The sequence below is a fragment of the Eptatretus burgeri genome, chromosome 9 (assembly GCF_056783735.1).
Source record: "Eptatretus burgeri isolate ZD-2024b chromosome 9, Ebu_testis_v1, whole genome shotgun sequence".
NCBI lineage: Eukaryota > Metazoa > Chordata > Myxini > Myxiniformes > Myxinidae > Eptatretus > Eptatretus burgeri.
In genome coordinates, this window is record NC_140969.1 from 85585250 (window position 1) to 85605291 (window position 20042).

The 20042-nt window shown below is 43.3% G+C and overlaps 1 protein-coding gene across 2 annotated transcripts in view; it reads left to right on the forward strand.

Annotated features, from left to right (window-relative positions):
- The window catches only part of LOC147020518 (1-phosphatidylinositol 4,5-bisphosphate phosphodiesterase beta-4-like), a 176701-nt gene that overhangs the window by 23554 nt on the left and 133105 nt on the right, over positions 1 to 20042 (forward strand). For both annotated transcript variants that reach the window (XM_085895918.1, XM_085895916.1), the window contains exon 2: positions 7247 to 7340. In XM_085895918.1, coding sequence (XP_085752044.1) covers positions 7257 to 7340 — 84 coding nt within the window. In that variant the 5' untranslated portion in view covers positions 7247 to 7256. The remainder of the gene's footprint in view (positions 1 to 7246; positions 7341 to 20042) is intronic.

Genomic DNA, 20042 nt, shown 5'->3' on the forward strand with positions numbered 1-20042 from the left:
TTTAAGCCATCATTCATTATCTTTATGTTAAGTTTGTGCAAGATCGGTAAATTTTTGTCAAATAAATAGTTGAAGACGTGTTCGATGCCGGGTTATTATTATTATTATTATTATTATTATTATTATTTATTTTTTTTTTTTAACATCTAAAATGGCCGTCACTCTACCAGTCAGCCATCTTTGATCAGATCACAAAATAAAGTGAGGCATATCTGTATGCTATCATGCACTGTGCTTGTGCCAAGTTTGAACAAAACTGGATCATGCATGTCTGAGAAATGGTTGGGGACACATTTTCAGTAAGAAAATGGTCACCAGTCGGACATCTTGGATCTTTTGTCGAAAAAAAATGATGTGCATACGTAAGCTATCATTCTTTATCCATGTGCCAAGCTTGAACAACATCGGTAAATGAATTTCTGAGAAATGGTTGAGGTCGTGTTCAATATCGGGGTTTTTTATTAACTAAAATGGCCGCCAGTCGGCCATCTTGGATCGGAACTCAAAAAAAATGACGTGCATATGTACGCCATCATGTGTTGTCTTTTTGCCAAGTGTGGATAAAATCGGTCCATACATGTCAGAGATATGGTTACGGACGCACGCACGGACACAATAATCGAGACCAAATCCATAAGCCCCCCGTTTCGGACAAAGTCTAATGGGGGCTAATAATTGCGGTGAGCCTGGTGTTGGCTTAGTGGTTAGGGTGGCGGCTTGGGATCCTGGGGTCCTGAGTTCAAGTCCCGTTGGCTGCTGAATTAATACACCAGGGGGTTGACTCAGCCTGTCATCCTTCCGAGGTCGGTGAAATGAGGTACCAGTGTGTACTGGTGGAGGGGCACTGCATCAGCGACACAGTCGCACTTCCAAGAAATGATAGCTACCCCGGCAGCTAAGTTGCCATGCGCAATAAGAAGATTGCGGTATCTAGAAGTTGTTCTGGGATGTGACAGTTTGGTGTAGGATGTCTGAGGCGACTATCACTGAAACGCTAAACTGAGCTTTGTTTTGAATGTCATCAAACTTTTATTAGCATCATTTCAACTTTGGTAGCATACGTTCTGCTTGTCAATGGAACATAAATGCGATTTCCTGATGGAGTCTTTCTATCAAAACAAGGGACAACATGGTGGACAGGAAGACACTCAAATATATATACAAGGATCAACGCCCAATGTTGCACACGACCAGATGATGTGGGCAGAATAGCCATTTGATGTGGGCAGAATGGCAGACTTGGCCATTTGCGTAATGTGTGGATTCCAGGATAAATTTGATGTTGGGGTAATACTTATTCAGATTATTGTATCATATGGTGTAATTGTGGAGCATGCAAAGGAGATTGGAGAGTTGAGAGGAGTTTTTGGTTATATGTAGAAGAGAGATGGTCATTGATAAAAAAGAAGGAAGAGTGTTGGAGACAAGACCTAACCCTGAGGGACACCACTGTTTTTTTGGAAGGAGAGATGTTGAACCATCAACAGTTATGGAATTAGAACAGTTGGAGCTCGAGAAAACTCAACGTGAGAAAATACCAGGTGGTATTTTATTTTGTAGGTTCAAAATGAATTTATTCTAAAATTTTCCTGCACTCCATGACCATTGGTCTCATGCTTTGCTGGGACATTTGAACATGAATTTGCATAAAGCATTATGTGGCTAGTTCAAACTGTCTGTTACTTGAACTGGCTGATTTATTGGTGAGCTGCTTGGAATGAGGATGAGGTGATGGTATTTATAGATACACCAGCAAGAGAAGATTCGGAATGTAGATTTGACAGAGAGTGCAGTCATTCATTTACAATGGCCTGCAAAAGTATTCACCCCCTACCAATAATGCGACCTTTCAATGAATTACGAATTCCTTGCAGAGTACCCACCCAAAGTGCGATCTTGTTCCAAGCAGACAACACGTTCTTCTGACGCATACTTTTATTTGGCCAGTGTATAGGCAACTGACAGCTCTGTATAGGCAACCCCCCCCCCCCAAAGACCCTGGGTTACATGCATGAAGCGAAAACAAACTTGCTGCTTTTTATTCAAAACACCTCACTGCACTGGAAAACGTGGGGACAGGAACATTGTACTGTAAATGGTTGAGACTTGTACTACCCTCCCCAACTTGGAGGCTGTATTACATGATACACATTTGCATGGAGGGTTTGCGTTCTACCTCCTCCCCTCCAAGACCTTCTACTTTAATTGGGGTCATGCTGATCCTATGTAGCAAGTCTGGATGTAATCAGCCCAGAACTGTTGGAGGGGTAGTGCGACAAACAAACACCAGCCCGTGAATTATGGTCAGCCGTATTATGTGGAAACAATTTTTCCAAATGAACTTTTTTTATTCATAACTGATGAGATCAAGCTAAGCATTGTTATAGTTGAAGGAGGTTACATGTCAGGAATACCTGCAGAAAACGTGCAAATCAAAATTCACTGGTTGCAAAAGTATTCGGCGCTTTCGGTCAGTACTTGGAGGAAGCACCTTTTGCAGCAATGACTGCAATGAGTCTTTTTAGATGGGTCTCTACCAGCTTTACACAGTGATGTGGTGAAATATTTGCCTATTCTTCATGTGAAAATTGCTTTAGTTCTCCCAAGTTAGATGGAGATTGTCGAAGTACTGCAAACTTCCTTGCCATAAATGTTCAATTGGATACAAGTCAGGACTTTTACTGGGACACTCGAGAACACTTATTTTCTTCTCATTCAGTCACTCCATTGTGGCTTTAGCTTTGTGCTTCAGATCAGATGTTTCAAAGTCCTGCTGAAATGTGAATCTCTTTCCCAGTTTCAGATTCATGGCTGATTCAAGCAGGTTTTCATCAAGGATTCTCCTGTACTTTGCACCATCCGTTGTCCCTTCTATTCTGCCAAGCTTGCCAGTTCCTCCTGATGAAAATCAGCCCCGTAACATGATGCTGCTGCTATCATGCTTGACATTAGGGATGATGTTGACTGGGTGATGTGCAGCATTAGGCTTGCACCATACATAACACTGAATTTAGACCAAAAAGTTCAATTTCTGTCTCGTCTGACCACAAAACATTTCTCCACATGCCTGCAGTATCATTAAGATGCTTTTCGCAAACTCCATACAAGCTTTTAGAGGCGTCTTTCAGTAATGGCTTCTCTTTTGCCACCTGTCCAGAGAGGCCAGCTTTATAAAGTGAACTGTATTGTTGATTGATGAACACTGACCCGCATCTCGGACATCAAGCTTTGCAGATCTTTCAAAGTCATTGTTGGATTTACATTGACATACCAAACAAGTTTCCTGCTTACCCGGCTGATGAGATTGGATTGACGACCTGATCTGGGTAGAATCTGGGTGGTATGATATGTCTTCTACTTCTTAATGATGGATTTCACCATACTCAAAAGGATAATGAGTGACTTAAATCTTCTTCTAACCCTCTCCTGAACGGTGCTTCTCCATCACTTTGTCTGACTTCTTTGGAAAGCTCCTTGGTCTTCATGTTTGCCTTGTTGGTTGACAAAGTCAGTTGCACTTTCAAACTCCTTCGGTAAGTGGAGGAGTTAAATTTTCAAGTTGAACCACTGATTACGTACAGGTAAAACCAATTACACAAGGAAACTTCTAACTATTCACACTATATTCTGCAAAAACCAATGCATACCGGTTTTGGTATGCTTCCTCCAAGTAAGGTTATACTTACCGAGACGAGAAGGAGGAGGCAGTTTCACGGAGCTTCACCAAGTGCACAGAACATCATTTGTAGGACTAGCGGAGTATGTGAAAAGCTCCACAAACTGTCGGATTAGATTTGTACACGAGCAAGAAAACATAGTCCAAAAAAGGGATCCTTAATCCATTTAGCACCAATCGTCCAAAAACAGGTGTAAGTGATGGATACCACACAGGAAAACGAAACCGAAACAAATACAGCCCCAATGACTGCAAACAATTAAAAAAAGGAAAACTATAAAAAGAAATATCAGCAGATATACTCTCACAAATGGAAGAATGAGAAAAGAGCAGGAAGATTAAAAAAGAGCTTGACAGGATAGGGATCGACAAAGAAGGCTCCTTGGAATGGCAAAGAAGAGGTCAAATTAATTTGGATGGAGAACGAGTCATCAAAAATGCTCAAGCCTAAGGTCACTACACAAATGCCTTAAAAAATGGCGAATTTAGCCAATCGGACAAATGCAGGTTTTGTGGGGTAGAAACAGAGTACCAGTCACCTCCTTTCGGAATGTAAAAAAAAAAGCTCATGTCGGAACAGCTGTACACAGAAAGACATGACAGTGCCTGCAGAGTAATCCACTGGCACATCTGTAAATATTTCAACATCCTGTTCCCAGAATAATCTTGGAAAGAAACCAAATCCGATCCTTGAAAATGAACATATAATGTTCATGTGTGACAAGATGATCCCGTCAAATGTGGACATTGCAAACAAAGCATTGCGTCATGACATGGTGCTCAAAATGTACTAGTAATGAACACAGAACGCTTCGATAACTTATAGATAAGTTATGCCAACGATTGATTAGCTTGTTTTAGGCGTCCACAACCTATGCCCAACGATAGTCTAACGTATGCATAGCGTGGCAGCGTATCGTCGACGATTACATGAGGTTTTCTATTCATAGTCTGCAACTTCACTTTTAATAAATGCCTGTCACTCGCCTATTGTTTTTGAACGCTGGTGCTCGGCAATTGAAATCGTTTCCATTGAACGAGTTAAATCGCTTCCACTCGACTATTGAAATGATTTAATAATAATGCTTGGTTATCCTTGGACCCACTCTGGCTAGCAACTCGTCAAACATCGCTGGGGGCATTCGCAGGAAGTTGATGAAGGAGGCATGGTCCTCGTTCCGGAGTTCCACCATGAGCTGGTCATATATGCCGAAATGGCGTCGCCTCCCGATCCATGGTCTCCCCTAGTTCCTTCTCCTCCGTTCACGTCTTCTTCTCCCGGCTCTATTGGCATGCAACTGGTGCAGTGTCAACTCGATGAGGTCATGTTGATGTTCGAGGACAGGTAGGTATTGTCGTCTCAGCGTTGCCGTATCCTCCATCTCTCGGAATGACATGGACATGTACTCACCACGGTCTTAAAAAAAGACGGGTTCCTCCTGCAAAGCCCCTTTTTATATACCAATTCCCCTAATCGCTGCCAATACGCCATTATACGGTATCTGTAAGTTAGAAACACGTTCATTAAGTTCTGTTGTCGTCCTGAAGACGTCAAATACGTCTACGTCTTTTTCAAGTAACGTGTTGCGAAGTGTGAACAATGTTCGTGTAGCGTGCTTCCAAAACGTTACTCATAGGTGAGAAATAAGTTTCGGGTACGCTAAACATTACCTCGACGCATTTCGACTAATGAGTAACTTACAAGTAACGTGTGTCGACGTGTCAACGATCGCATAACGTGCCTACAACTTATGGCCAGCGTAGCGGAACGTGTGAGTCATACACCGGCATACGTCATAAAATTTCAAGCATGCAAAAATTTGAGGACAACCCAAAAGTACAACGTTTAAAGCCAGCGTACTACGACTTATGGCAGTGTTTTTCAGCGTAATATTAACGTATACAAAACGTACCCACAACGTATTCGACGTGTGCCAGCGTTTTAGACAAATTTTTCATAAATCGGCATACGCTGGCTAAATCGTCAAGGTGTGACAGCGGCTTTATTGACATTTTATCTGCATTTTTCAGCTTTATAACTTTGAAGTAGTTTGTGAAGACTCTATATATGAAGTTTGATTTGAAAGCATCAGGAAATAAGCTTCGGTGGCATCAAAATGTGAAAAATTTGGAGGTGGTGAATACTTTTGTAGTCCATTGTAAGTGGAGAGTAGGTTTATCTGGTGGAACATTGGTGTCTCAGAAATATGGGATTGGATCTTACCCATCTTTTATCGTTGGTTTGTCTGAAAATTGTGGGGGACCCATCAGTGGCACCCAGTCCTACAATGGTGTCTAAAGTATGGTGCTGGATTTGGATCAGCGGAGCACATCTTGAATGCACAGGTCCCGCACTTTGGGTGCAGTCCGGCGCCACATCCGTCTCTCTTCACTGGTCCACATTGCCACTGGGCAGCCCTATCTGCTGTGGACATCTTCATGGCTCTCTCAACAAGTAATCATCACATCACACTTGTTTCTCAAGCAGTCTTGGATACGAATGGTCATCTCTCCCTTGGCTTTCTCCCTGCATCTGCTGCCTTTGATCGTTCCTCTGAATTGGATTTTATTATTTTCTCTCGCTCTTTAGCATCCCCTAGTGGCCTATCATGTGTAGTTATTGTCAATGGTTATTCATTATCCAGTGTTCTTCAGTTTTGTTTTTTGTTTGTCTAAAATGAATTATACAAATGTCAAATCAAGGTGGTGTTACTTGTTTGCTTAAATGGTGCAATTGGGCTCCAAATTAAACCATTTTTGAGATGATACATCTTTGACACTCATTTTCCTGAAGCTTAAAATTTAAATCCTTAATCTTATTTTGTCATCCACACTTGAACCCGTACACTCTGGGATACCAATCGATAGTGTCTGCTCATTAAGCCACCATAACTGACTTCATAATACTGGTAAGTGTTGAATCAAACAAAACCATTTTTGAGATGATACATCTATGACACTCATTTTCCTGAAGCTTAAAATTTAAATCCTTAATCCTATTTTGTTCATCCACACTTGAACCCATACACTCTGGGATACCAATCGATAGTGTCTGCTCATTAAGCCACCGACTTCATAAGATTGGTAAGTGTTGAATCAAACACCCGTGCAAAGGAAAATGTCAGAAAACTTGGAACAGTTTGACAGATGGTGATGATGGATTCTTGTGTGAGGTCTTCAGATGACACATTTCATGAAATTATTTTTTATTGCACATGGAAATTTTTCATCCACTGGTAATTCAATTCAAAAATGGGTGCATCACACCCTTTTTACATTATCATCAAACATGTGAATTGAAAGGTATCATCACATGTGAAAAAAGGTATCATCATTCGTATTTCAGCACAAACTATGAAGCAGTAGTTAAAAACTAAGGAAACCATCCTGGCTGAGCAGTCCCTAACATTCCTGATGATGCATGTATATTTTGATCATGCATGTATATTTTGATTGTGTTTTGGTAAAGATATTTTATTGGTTTTGTTTTCTTATGAATATCTGGTGATGATTGTTGCAATGTACATAGAGAATGAAATATATAAAATAAATTGTGGGTTTGGCATGTAGGGTTGTTGTCATGGCCAAGGTCTACAAGTTCCACTGGCAGCGGCCAGTTCCAACCTTCATGCAGGCGGGTTGCATCTTTGATCGTTTTGAAGAGGTATGGCTTTTTTAACAGCACATTGTACATCAGACTATTGAAGCTCATCTTCCTGCATTCTGCGACTTGAACTTTGAAATATAATAATTTGATGCATTTGGCTAAAACTTCAATATTTCTTCTCCCTCAAAAAACTTCTATTTTCTTGTTTGCTTTTATATCTAAATTATTTGTGAAAGTAACCTTATAAATGAAACATCACATAGAATATTCATTTTATTCAATGCTGGATACTTCACATTGCGGACACACATTCATTAGCATACTCTGCATTTAAATATGAGGGTGTTACCTGCATATGAAGAATACAAAAATATGATAATTAAAGTATGGTCCAACAATTTCCAATTGGAGTTGTAGCTGCAATACAAATGGTAGTACAATTTGTGTCATTGTCATGGAGTAGTTCTGAACATATTTTGAGAGATTAATCTAGAATGACCAGTGGATGCTATGGAAAAGGTGTGTGAAAAAAAATTAATGATGTGTACTCTTACCATTATTATACAGAACTAGGCATTTTTACCCATCACTTCACTGACTGATTTAATTAAGAGACAGCATGTTGTACGTCACAAACATTCTGCTCTATTCATCTTTTTATTTGCCCAAGGTAATCTTCATCTGCTTGCTATATGGTGCTGCAAAAATCACTTCTGTTCAGTGTTGGATATTTTGGTTTGAACCTCTGCTTAAAATGAGTGAAATGAAGCATTTTTTTAAATTTCAAATTATTCTCACTCAGAAAGTTTCAAGGTCCACAAACAGATTTTTAGAAAAATGTGATTATATAGATTTTAAAGTAATAAACAAAGAACTGAACGTGGTTTTTAAAATTCTAATATTTTTTTTGAGGTGTTGTAGTTAAAAAGGCAAAGTAATCGGTAACTGCCCCTAAAAAATTCCATAAAACCACGATGGTTGTGATGTTATCGAAGGAATGGTTGTGTCAGTACGCAAAGGATAATATGGCTGTACAACTCACTTCTGACTTGTCAGAAAGTGACGTTGACAAAGATTTTTCTGATCAAGAATCCTCTGATAGTCAAAATCATTATGTAGAAGGTCCTGTAAGACCGTACATGTATGAACCTGAGGTGGAAATTGGGGATGACATCGGTCACGAAGTACCTGGTGTTCATAACACTCGGGGCGACGTCGAAGAAAGCCAACTGATAACAACTGATAAGTCGTAAATTTTACAACTACAACATGGTAAATATGGAGTTTAGTGATATTTTGATGTAACACTTCTCTATAATTATTATAGTGATGAGAACAACACTTGATAGAGCGCATTCATCCACTAGGCTGAACAGTTTACGTTTTTTATCCCACTGATAGCCCGGATCTGGATCCAGACCTGAACCAAAATGGAATTGGCTTGTTCTTCTCACCTAACCAACTCATCCACCTAATTTGTCTTAACTCATCCACAATGTTTTGAAATATCATGCTATGTTTCATGTTTGGCCTCATCTCTCAAAGGTGAAGAACCACTAAAAATTATAAAAATTCCCATGTCCAGATGTACAGTGCAATACTGGACGTATAGATGCTTATTACCATAATGGATAGGTCGATAGGACTATTCTCACAATGTACATGCAGTGAGTGAGTGATGTACAAGAGGTGAATTAACACTGATTGCCCATAACTATACAACTTCCAGCAAAACATTGTAGTACAGTACTGTATGCACATGCATAAATCATAATGTATATGCATAAAGCTGGTGTCATACGAATCATCTTAAAATGGGTCCTGCAAATGACATTGGAAGCTGTTGGGCCATGCCACTTTCCACTGGTCAGTTTTCCCTTGGCTGTCCATATTTTCCTTTCAGCTGGATGTTGTGGGAAGAGATGCACACTAACACCCTTTTAGGATGTATTGCTACAACCAGCAACAACACATTTAGATGGCATTCTGAGTACCTTTTCAGAGTTCAGATGTAGGCCGCATATATACACAAATCTCGCAGCAAAGCTATTCTTGGATGACACGCGGGTCATGTGATGTAAGAGGTAATTAAATCGCCGGGTTTTTTTTCGGGGGGGGGGGGCAATCGAGCATAAAAGCACACCAAAAACATGAAAATCTTCCTTCCAAGATATTTATTCAAGAAAAGAACAACAATTAAGTGGAAGTAAAGCCATATCTATTAATGAAACCCAACATGATCTTCTGTGATCTCCAAACTCCAAACGCTTGAGCTCAGATGATAACAGACAGGTGATCATCCTCTCTTAGGGATAGGACATTCCAAGCACCCACCCAAAGGGACCGCCTCAGGTTAACCCAAGGAGCCGCCGTCTGGTGGACAACACCTCAGCACCACTCCGACACACTCTCCCGCAATCTGACCCAAGGATGTTACCCCGTGGTTTCCCTCCTATCATCAAAGATTGGGGGTCCCGAAGGCTTTGCCCCAATCCCGTCATCCGGTGAGCTGCCCTGCGAAGGGAAGCTGCACAGGAGGTACTCCCACGGACTGGGTTTTCAGATTTTTTTGCGTTTTTGCGTTTTGCGGAATGAAGGGTTTTACGGTGGCCGGAGTGCAAATCCTGCCACCAACCTCCTCATAAAAAGTAACCCAACTGCAGGAGGACGTCCGCAGACACAGTTGGGCACTAGATATGGATGGCCGTTGGCTCACAAGGAGCTCCCCCGCCCTTTGACAGGTTTTGTTTTTAATCCTGCTGGGTGTCCATATCCAAACACCCTCCTCACCAGAAAACCTGGTGGGGGAGACGGTTTAGTCGCCGACAACCCGACCATGGAACAGGTTAGTACAGGTTTACATGGTACCTGTAGCAGGTCACAGATCGAACCTGACCTGACAAAGACCTGACCTGATCGAACCTGATCGAACCTGACCTGACGAACCTGACCGACGGCAAACCAACGGCTCTCTAACTCCCAACACACGAAATGCTCAGTCAATGAAAGAATCGACGCGACAAGCTGAAAACATTTAACAATTGGGGTATTTATTAATAATCATGGGGAACTAGGGAAGCACGTAAGAGCAGTACTATACCGACTTTAAGTAATGCAATGCAAACATTTACAGCACACAAAGCACTTAACAATTTCCTACTTATTAGACAGGCCCACGGACACACGTACGCACACACACACACCCAAGAAATGGTAGCTGAGGCCTTTAATAACGAGCTCCAGCTCGGAGGACAGGTGAGCTGAAACCCAGGACATATCTCGAACCTCTCCACCTCGTGTGGTCTTCAAGTTGTTCGGACCCGGGCTCCAGCGAGAGCGAGCTGGATCCAATCGCCGTGAGCCGCGATCCTTCCCGAGCTCCCGCGAATCCTCCCGCGCTTCTCAACACGTGCTGGTGAGACGAGGCGCCAATCCTTCCCGTCGATGCTTCGCTTCCCCGAGGAACCACCTCCAAGAAGAGGTCGATGAGTCGCACCAAGCCGGGAACCAATCGGAGAACAAAGAGCTCCACGAACCAAGAAGAAGAAGAAGAAGCCACCATTCGCAGCTCGAGCCGAGCAACCGGCTCAACTTTCTTCCAAACAAAGCAGCTCTCCAAAAAGCCTACCGAGCCAAGCAGGACCCGAAGCTCTGCTGAACAACTCCTCTGCAGAAGCAAAAAGCTTCAGAAGGCCTCAACCCTAACCAAAGCCAAGCAGGATCCGACGGCCTGCTTAACGACTAAGCCCCTCTCTCCGAACATGAACAAAGAAAGGATCTCCTCTTTATCCTTCTCCGCCCCCTCCCCCGCACTCGGCGTGACTCATGCCCTCGTGATCCATCCCCCGCTCAACCACAGGTGGGAGGGAGTTGTGGACGTCATGAATCACGGGACGGCAGGGCTCTTCTTCCTCTTCGCAGAAGAGGGGGATGGACGTCTCCATTGTTCGCTCCCTCACTATTAAATCGATCCGCAGCGCATCTAATCGATTTCTGAACACTTAAACAATGGAAGGTGAGCTATCTAGGGAACAAGCACTTATCGACATAGCTGACTAAAGGAACCTGTATGTTGTGTGCAATCGAATTCCAAATTAGTAACAGTATTATGATGGAAAGATGAACTGATTAGATTCTTGGATGAATAGGTCAAAGGTCAGAGGTGATGTTAGGCAAATCCTGTTACTGTGTTAACTTGTGAAAACCATTGATGGGATTTTTGATCAAACTTGATATAAGTATGTTTTATGATGTAAATATGAACTGATTAAATTTTAGCATCAAAAGGTCCAAGGTCCAAGGTCAGAGGTCATGTCAACTAAAAAACATTATTGAGATAGGGATTTTTAACGAAATTCAGTCCATGTACCATGATACATATGTACAGATTCGACACTGAGGTCAAATGATCTTGAGATTTTATGTCAAAGCAAGAGTAAACAAGGACTTAATGTGGGCGGATGCATATTTGGTGAGGAGGGAGTATGATATGGACACCCAGCAGGATTAATAACAAAACCTGTCAAAGGGCGGATGAGCTCCTTTGAGACAAAGGCCATCTATATCTCATGCCCAACTGTGTCTGCGGACGTCCTCCTGCAGTTGGATTACTTTTTATTTGGAGGTTGGTGGCAGGATTTGCACTCCGGCCACTATAAAACACTTCATTCCGCAAAACATACCAAAAGCAAAAAGAAATCTGAGAACCCACTCCGTGGGAGTACCTTCTGTACAGCTGCACTTCGCAGGACAGCTCATCGGATGACGGGATTGCGGAAAAGCCTTCGGGACCCCCAAACTTTGATGATAGGAGGGAAACAACGGGGTAACCTTCCAGGGTCAAATTGCAGTCGTGTGTCGGGGTGGTGCTGAGGTGTTATCCACCAGACATCGCTCTACTTGGGTTAACCTGAGGCGGTCACTTCGGGTGGGTGCCTGGAATGTCCTATCCTGAAGAGAGGATGATCACCTGTCTCTGTTATCATCAGAGCTCAAGTGTTTGGACATTGGTATTGCAGCAGTCTCTGAGGTTCGGAGACCAGATTACGATGAGATCATGGCGGGTGGTTACACCTATTAATTATTCGTCTGGTCGCTCTGATGGGTACCATGCCCAAGGAGTTGCTGTAGCTGTGTCCAATATGCTGACTCCAATGATAGTTGAGGTAACACCAGTGAACGAGCGTATTATGAGACTAAGGATTCGTCACTCCTTGGGTGTCATTTCCCTGGTCTCTGCATATGCTCCGACAGGCGAGTGATCTCACCATGAAGGACGCATTCTATGCCACGCTCGGGTCTGTGGTTGATCAGTGCCCCAGGCAAGATACTCTTCTAGTCTTGGGGGATTTCATTACATCAATTGGAACTGATAGGGATGGTTATGAGACATGTGTTGGTCCCCATGGGTTTGGAACTGTGAACCAGAATAGCAGGAAGTTCCTTGACTTTGCAAGAAGTCATGTCTTTAGGGTGGCTGGTTCATGGTTTCAGCACCTACAAGTTCATCGCTGGACTTGGTATTCCAATGCTGGTGGTGTGGCAAAGGAGATTGACCCTGTGATCATTGATGGTCGCTGGAGGATATTCCAGAACTGCAGTGTCTACCAGAGTGCTGAGTTCCTCAATACTGACCACAGGTTTGTTGTAGAAACTCTGAAGTTGCAGCTTAAATCCAGGAAAATGGTAACATCCCAGCCTAGGCTAGATGTTGGGAAGCTCAAGGACGAGAGGGTATCTGAGGAGTTTGCCAACAGGCTGAGTGGAGATTTGGGGGGTCTGTGTACTTTGGGGAATCCTGAAGAGTTGTGGAGTGCCTCAAGACCATAATCCTTGATGTTGCCATTGGATGTCCGCGAACTCGCTGGAGGGCAAAGAAGAATTTTGACTCTCAAGGGACACTGAACACCATTGACCAGAGTCACAGGTTCAGGCTGAATGGTAGAGCTGAGCTGTTCAGGGAGCTGAGGTGTAAAACTGTACGTGCACTAACGGTGGACAAGGAGGCCTATGTGCGAGGAATCTGTGAGGGGGTAGAGCATCATCTGTGGTCAAGTGATTCTCGTCGTGCTTACAGGGAATTCATGCATTGTGTTCCTCCAAGCCCGTCCCGCGGTGGACTGCAGTTCGAGCAGAGGGTGGTGGGCTCTTGACAGAGGAGTCCGAAGTGAAGGGCCACTGGGCTGGTTACTTTGAGCGGCTGTACCAGGCTGATCCACCAGCTGTTGAGTTGGATGTCAGGGGAGTTCCAATCCCTCCAATCTTCATTTGTGGAATTCCTACCTTACTCTCCAAGATTCCAAGATTGTTTGTGGAATCCCTCCAAGATTGCTGACCCTCCATTCAACTGTGGTCCACCTTCATTTGTGGAAACACAGACTGTGCTGAACTGGTTGAAATGGGGTAAAGCTCCTGAGATCTGTGGCATCCAGGCTGAACTTCTCAAGGCTGGTGGAAATGCTGTACTCGTGTCATTAATGCAGTTCTGTGCTCTTTCTGGAACACAGGCATAATCCCAACTGGCTGGAAGAGGGGCCTTGTTGTCCCACTCTGGAAAGGGAAGGGTGATCTCCAAGACTGCAACAACTACCGAGGGGTGACGCTGCTCTCAGTGCCGGGCAAGGTCTTTGCTCGGATAATTATTGATAGGGTTCGCCACCATCTCCTTGAGCACCAGTGTCCAGAGTAGTCAGACTTTACACCAAAGAGGTCAACAATTGACCGTATCGTTGCTCTTCGGGTCCTCACCAAACGCAGGCGAGAGTTTTGGCAGGGCTGCTTATAGCCTATGTTGATCTCTGTAAAGTGTTCGATTCAGTGAATCGGGATGCCCTCTGGAGGATTCTTTCTCTTCATGGGGTGCCACCAAAACTGATCAATCTGATGTCTGAACTGTACTCTGGTACTGAGAGTGCTGTGAGATGTGGTGATACCATCTGTGACTTATTTCCAGTTGTTACTGGAATTTGTCAGGGGTGTGTACTGGCTCCCACACCTTTCAGCACTTGTATGGACTGGATTCTGGGGAGGATATCGGAGAGATCATGTTGCAGTGCATCGTTTAAGAATGTCAAGGTCACTGACCTTGATTTCGCAGATGATGCAGTCATCATTGCGGAGACTCTTGAGATCCTTTTTGGGGTCTCTCGAGGTACTGAATGAGGAGTCGGAACTGCTAGGATTACGGGTTTCCTGGGTCAAAACTAAGATCCAGGCTTTCATTGGCATCTTGGATGCTGCTATCCTGTCTGTACCTGTCTGTACCAGTTTGTGGTGAGAATGTTGAGGTGAGGAGAGATTCACTTACCTTGGCAGTGGTATTCATGTCTCTGCTGGCTGTGAGTCAGAGGTCAACAGATGTCTCGGTCAGTCCTGGGAAGTCATGAATTCACTGGATCATGGGGTCTGGCGCTGCCGGTACTTGTGTGGGAGGACGAAAGTCTGAGTCTTCAGCTCTTTGGTGCTCCCAGTCTTGCTTTATGGATGTGAGACTTGGACTGTGACCAGGGATCTGAGAGGGAGACTTACTTCATTTGGTACCAGGTCTCTTCGGAGAATCCTTGGCTTTTGCTGGTCGGACTTTGTGTCCAACGAGCAGTTGCTGAGAGAGACTCAAATGAGATTTTGTTACCTGCATAGCCCGTGAGCGTCAGCTGGGGCTGTATGGACATGTGCCTTGTTTTCCTGATGCTGATCCTGCTCACCATATTCTCTCAGCGAGGGAGCCTCATGAGTGGAGGATGCCAATGGGCGACCACGTGCCTCGTGGTTGCAGCAGGTTGATCAGCATCTCAAGGAGATGGGGATGGGCCAGGCATCTGCCTGGGGATGGCCAGACAGAGTTCCTTGGAGTACCAGTGGAAAGTGGATGCAGCAATGTGCTCCTCCGGCGAATATTCCCATACCTCACCTGAGGCCTATTGGTCGACATCGCAACATCAAATTACGTCTAGTTTCTGACTTGTCTAAATGTTTTTTTCCGATGTTGACATCAATGATGTCGGCATCCAGTAAATTCTTTCAAGGGCGTTTACATGGGGAACTCCCTGACCCCCACTACCTCAATGATATATTTTGTTTCAGTCCCTTCCCTTGTTCCCTTAATATTCCCATCCCTTCGGTCTCAATTCAGACATTTTGTTACCCTGTTGTTCTTTACTTTTGGAGTTATCTTTCTATTTTGTATGCTAACACAGCAGAATTTCTTTACCCTGTCTCCTTTCTCTGCTCCTTCCCTTCTCCACTCCTATATCTTCCCAATATTCCTTCTCTTCTCTCCAGAACTTCACGTAACCTCTCTTCCTTCTCTTACGGTCCTACATTATCATATTTTCCAAAATTAACTCCCTACATATGCATTCACAATATATAGAGATATCTCTTTTCCTATCCTCTTTCCTTTTTCCCTTTCTCCCCACTCCTCCCTACCATGTGTAGCTTTAATAAATAGATACAGTACCTTATAAAGGGGTCACATGATCACATATATTTACATCAGGAGGTACTGCACGACTTGCTTGAACAATAGTACGCATACGTGATATGAAAAGGTAAATTTAGAATGCTCTTTTTAATAACCGGTCTGACTTCCTGTGAAATGAAAGCATCCACAAACCGTTGTGGGCCCTTTTCCATCATAAATTACGCATTTTGTCGTACCTTAAAATCCATGAGGCCTTGTGATCCGAGATAGTGAGTTTTAGTGTCGAGTTTCTTACTCTGCACATGTGTAAATGGCATTAAACAGGTTGTGATGTATTGTGGTTGTTTAATAAAAATAAAAATCCAATTACAATTATTTTTTGGTTATTGCTACCGGTGCATTACCCAAGAGAACATCACTTCACTTCCATGGAATCATTGTAATTGCTTCAGCCGTTATTGTGTTCGGCTGAATGGCATTTATTAACAATTCGGTGGATGAACAATTTGGTGATTTTACGATCTCTTGATTTGGTACTATAGCGATGTATTCTGGTGTATTTTTCATTCTTTTTAGTTCGGGAAATGTTTGAGAATAAAATGGATGGCTTTTAAAGGCTTCTGGCTTAACTGTTTCATAACTTTTCAACATATAATTTTGTACACATTTGATAGGGCAGCCATTTCTTCCCAATTCAATCCCTACATATGCAGTGCGACCGTACTCTATGATTATTTGTAATACCGGCTACCACCAGGTGGTGGTATACGATACACATTTGCAGAGAGAGAATTGTGATCTTTCTCCCACCCTGAACCCCCTCCCCTAGATATGCTACCCAGACAGAAACCATATAGTTGGGGTACCCTTCAGCAACATGAAAAATTTGGTTGATTTTGATTCAGTAGTTTTTAAAAGTTTTTTAATCATATACAGTATATATAAACAAACAAACAAATATGCAAATTCACGTCTGTAGTACACACTCGGTGTACAAAACATTAGGAACACCTGATCTTTCCATGAAATAGACTGATCAGGTGAATCCAGGTGAAAGCTCTGATCCCTTATTGATTGCACCTGTTAAATCCACTTCAATCAGTGTATATGAAGGGGAGGAGACAGATTAAAGAAGGATTTTAAAGCCTTGAGACGATTGAGATTTAGATTGTGTATGTGTGCCATTCAGAAGGTTCATGGACAAGACAAAAGGTTTAAGTGTTTTTGAACAGGGTATGGTATTAGGTGCCATCCACACTGGTTTGAGTATGTCAAGAACTGCAATGCTGCTGGGTTTTTCACGCTCAACAGCCTTCCGTGTGTATCAAGAATGGTCCACCACCCAAAGGACATCCAGCCAATGGCAGGCAAGTGGTCGAAAGCGGCTCATTGATGAAAGAGGCCAAAGGAGGCTGAGACAAATTATCCAGAGCAACAGACAGGCAACAGTTAGTTAACCGACAGTCCAGCACAACACTGGTGCCGAAATACCGATAAAAAGAATGCACAACTCGTCATACCTTGACACAAATGGGGTGTAGCAGCCGATGACCATACAGAGTTCCACTTCTTTCAGCAAAAAAACCAGAACCTGCGGTTACAGTAGGCTGAGGAACAAAAACACTTGACACAGGAGGATTGGAAAAATATTGCCTGGTCTGATGAATCCCGGTTCCTGCTGTTTCATGTTGATGAGAGGATTAGGGTATGGAGAAAACCACATGGGTACATGCACCCATCCTGCTATGTGTCAACATTGCAGGCTGATGGTGGTGGTGTGATGGTGTGGGGTGTGATGTCATGGCACACATTGGGCCCCTTGATAAAAGTGGAACAACGTTTGAATGCCACAGGATATCTGAACATCATTGCCAATCAGGTGCATCCCTTCATGGCAGCAGTGTATCCATCTGCGAATGGATTTCTTCAGCAGGATACTGCCCCATGCCACGAGGCTAGGATTGTCCAGGAATGGTTCCACGAACATGACTGAATTCAGCTACTGCAGTGGCCTGACCAGTCAGCAGATATCAATTCAATTGAGCATCTGTGGGATGGATGGAACGAGCTATTTGGAGTAGAGATCCACTTCCAGCCAACTTGACACAACTGTGGGAAGAATTTGAGTCATCATGGGCCAACATCCCTGTGGAATGCTTTTGACACCTTGCAGATTCCACGTCCTGACAAAATGAGGCTGTTCTGAGGGCAAAAGGGGTGCAACACAATACTCGGAAGGTGTTCCTAATGTTTTGTACACTGAGTGTATGTATGTGTATATATGTGTATATATATATATATATATATATATATATATATATATATATATATATATATATATATATATATATATATATATATATATATATATATATATATTTATTGTTGCGGGCCGGGCGTCGGGTAAGAAGACCACCAGGGGGGAAAGCTATCTCGGGTTCCCACCAGACTCCCCGGAATTGCAGGCCGTCGCACACGGATGATTCCATGACTCGGCGGGTCGCTAACCGACCGTAAATGCCAATAACTCAACCATGTAATCTAGGGTCCTCCATTTATGGGTTAACTGGGTTACCTAATTAATCACGTGACCTAATTACCGGGGCACATGCCCTCGGTATGCCTTGTCCGAACCGGATCACTTTACCGGATCAGATGCAGCTGAGCGACACTGCCAAGGACATACCAGCTAAAAGGAACGTATCGTTGGGAATAAAGTCCCGGCTAGGTTAGGATACAGACCATGCTGGATCAATGAAAGAAAAGACAAAAATGAGCTGGGAACATTTCCACAAAGGATTTATTAACAGGCAGGCGATGTAAGGTATGTGGCACAGTGAATATAGCTTTTATTGTGGTGTGTGAGAGGAGATAGCAATAAAAGTGTGGTGCGACAATAAACAAGAAACTTACAAAAGCAGACACAGAGCAGAGTTATTCCGATATAATTCTTCTACAATCTTAACTTAAACGAGGACAGGTGCCATCACACACACACACACACACACACACACACACACACACACACACACACACACACACACACACACACACACACACACACACACACACACACACACACACACACACACACACACACACACACACACACCCGATAAAGAGGAGTTGATGAAGAGACAAAGAGGAGAGGAGATGAGGATAATGGTCTCTCAATACCTTGCACGATTGCCCAACCGTACCACCAGGACATTTTGGGGGATGCTCTGCTGGGTGTACCTCCCTGACAGCTGGCGCATCATCGCTTGCTTCATGGCACTTCGTGCAGCAAGCATCGGTCTAGAGCAGTGTTTCTCAACCAGGGTTTCCCGGAACCCGAGGGTTCCACGAGAAACAGTAATAAATAGGCTAATGTATTTTTGAGTAGTTTTTGTTTGATTTAATATTCCTAATTTTACTATACACGTACGGCATATTGTTGGAAACTCTTTGGTTATTATAATAGAGGCTTCAACCTCTTATATTATTTACAATTATAACAACCATAGGGAATGTATTTAACGATGTCTATATGGCGCCAGTGTGAAACCGCCCTCACTGGTTAGTGGACGTCCTGTACGCGGCGGATTCGTGTATCATTGAGTGACTGACTCAAGTACGGGACGCATGCACGGTGTCCATCTATCTTCTCTGTGCTTCCTAGCGCGAAGTCTCTCTCTTTCAAGGTTAGTTCTTCTGTTTACCTTTATTGCTTCAGCTTTATTTGTTTAAGTTTTGTTGATCAAGTTACATGAGGTGTGGTTTTTTTTTTATTTAAAAAAGTTTTTTTTTTGTGAATTAAAACCTCGGTGTGAGGTCTCATAAATGAGCAGTATGTTTTTTTTTTTCATTGCCAATAAATTTGACAAAAAGGGGGTCATTTTTTCCTGAAACCAGGTATCCGAAAAAAAAATATTATATTTACCACGTGAACTAAAATAAAAATAAAAAAGAGCTAGATATTAATAATGGTATATAATAATTTTTTATGCAGGGGATCCCTGAGACATGAAAACTATTTCAAGGGTTCCACAAGGGTAAAAAGGTTGAGAAACGCTGGTCTAGAGAATGAGACGCTACCATCAGGCATGAAGGGAGGGACTTGGGCGGAGCGAGCAGTGAGTGGGTTGAGAAAGGCAGAGTCAAAAGCGAGTGGGTGTAGAGAGGGGACGAGGTACTGAAGAATGCGGAGTCAGCAGGTGAATTGGTAAAGAAGGGCGGAGCCAGCAGGCGAATGGGTAGGTTGTCAATCCCAGGCCAGGACGAGCAGACAGGAATGAGCAGACAGGAGCGGTGCACAGGAACGACAGCAGGAACTGGCACTGGAACTGGAACTGGAT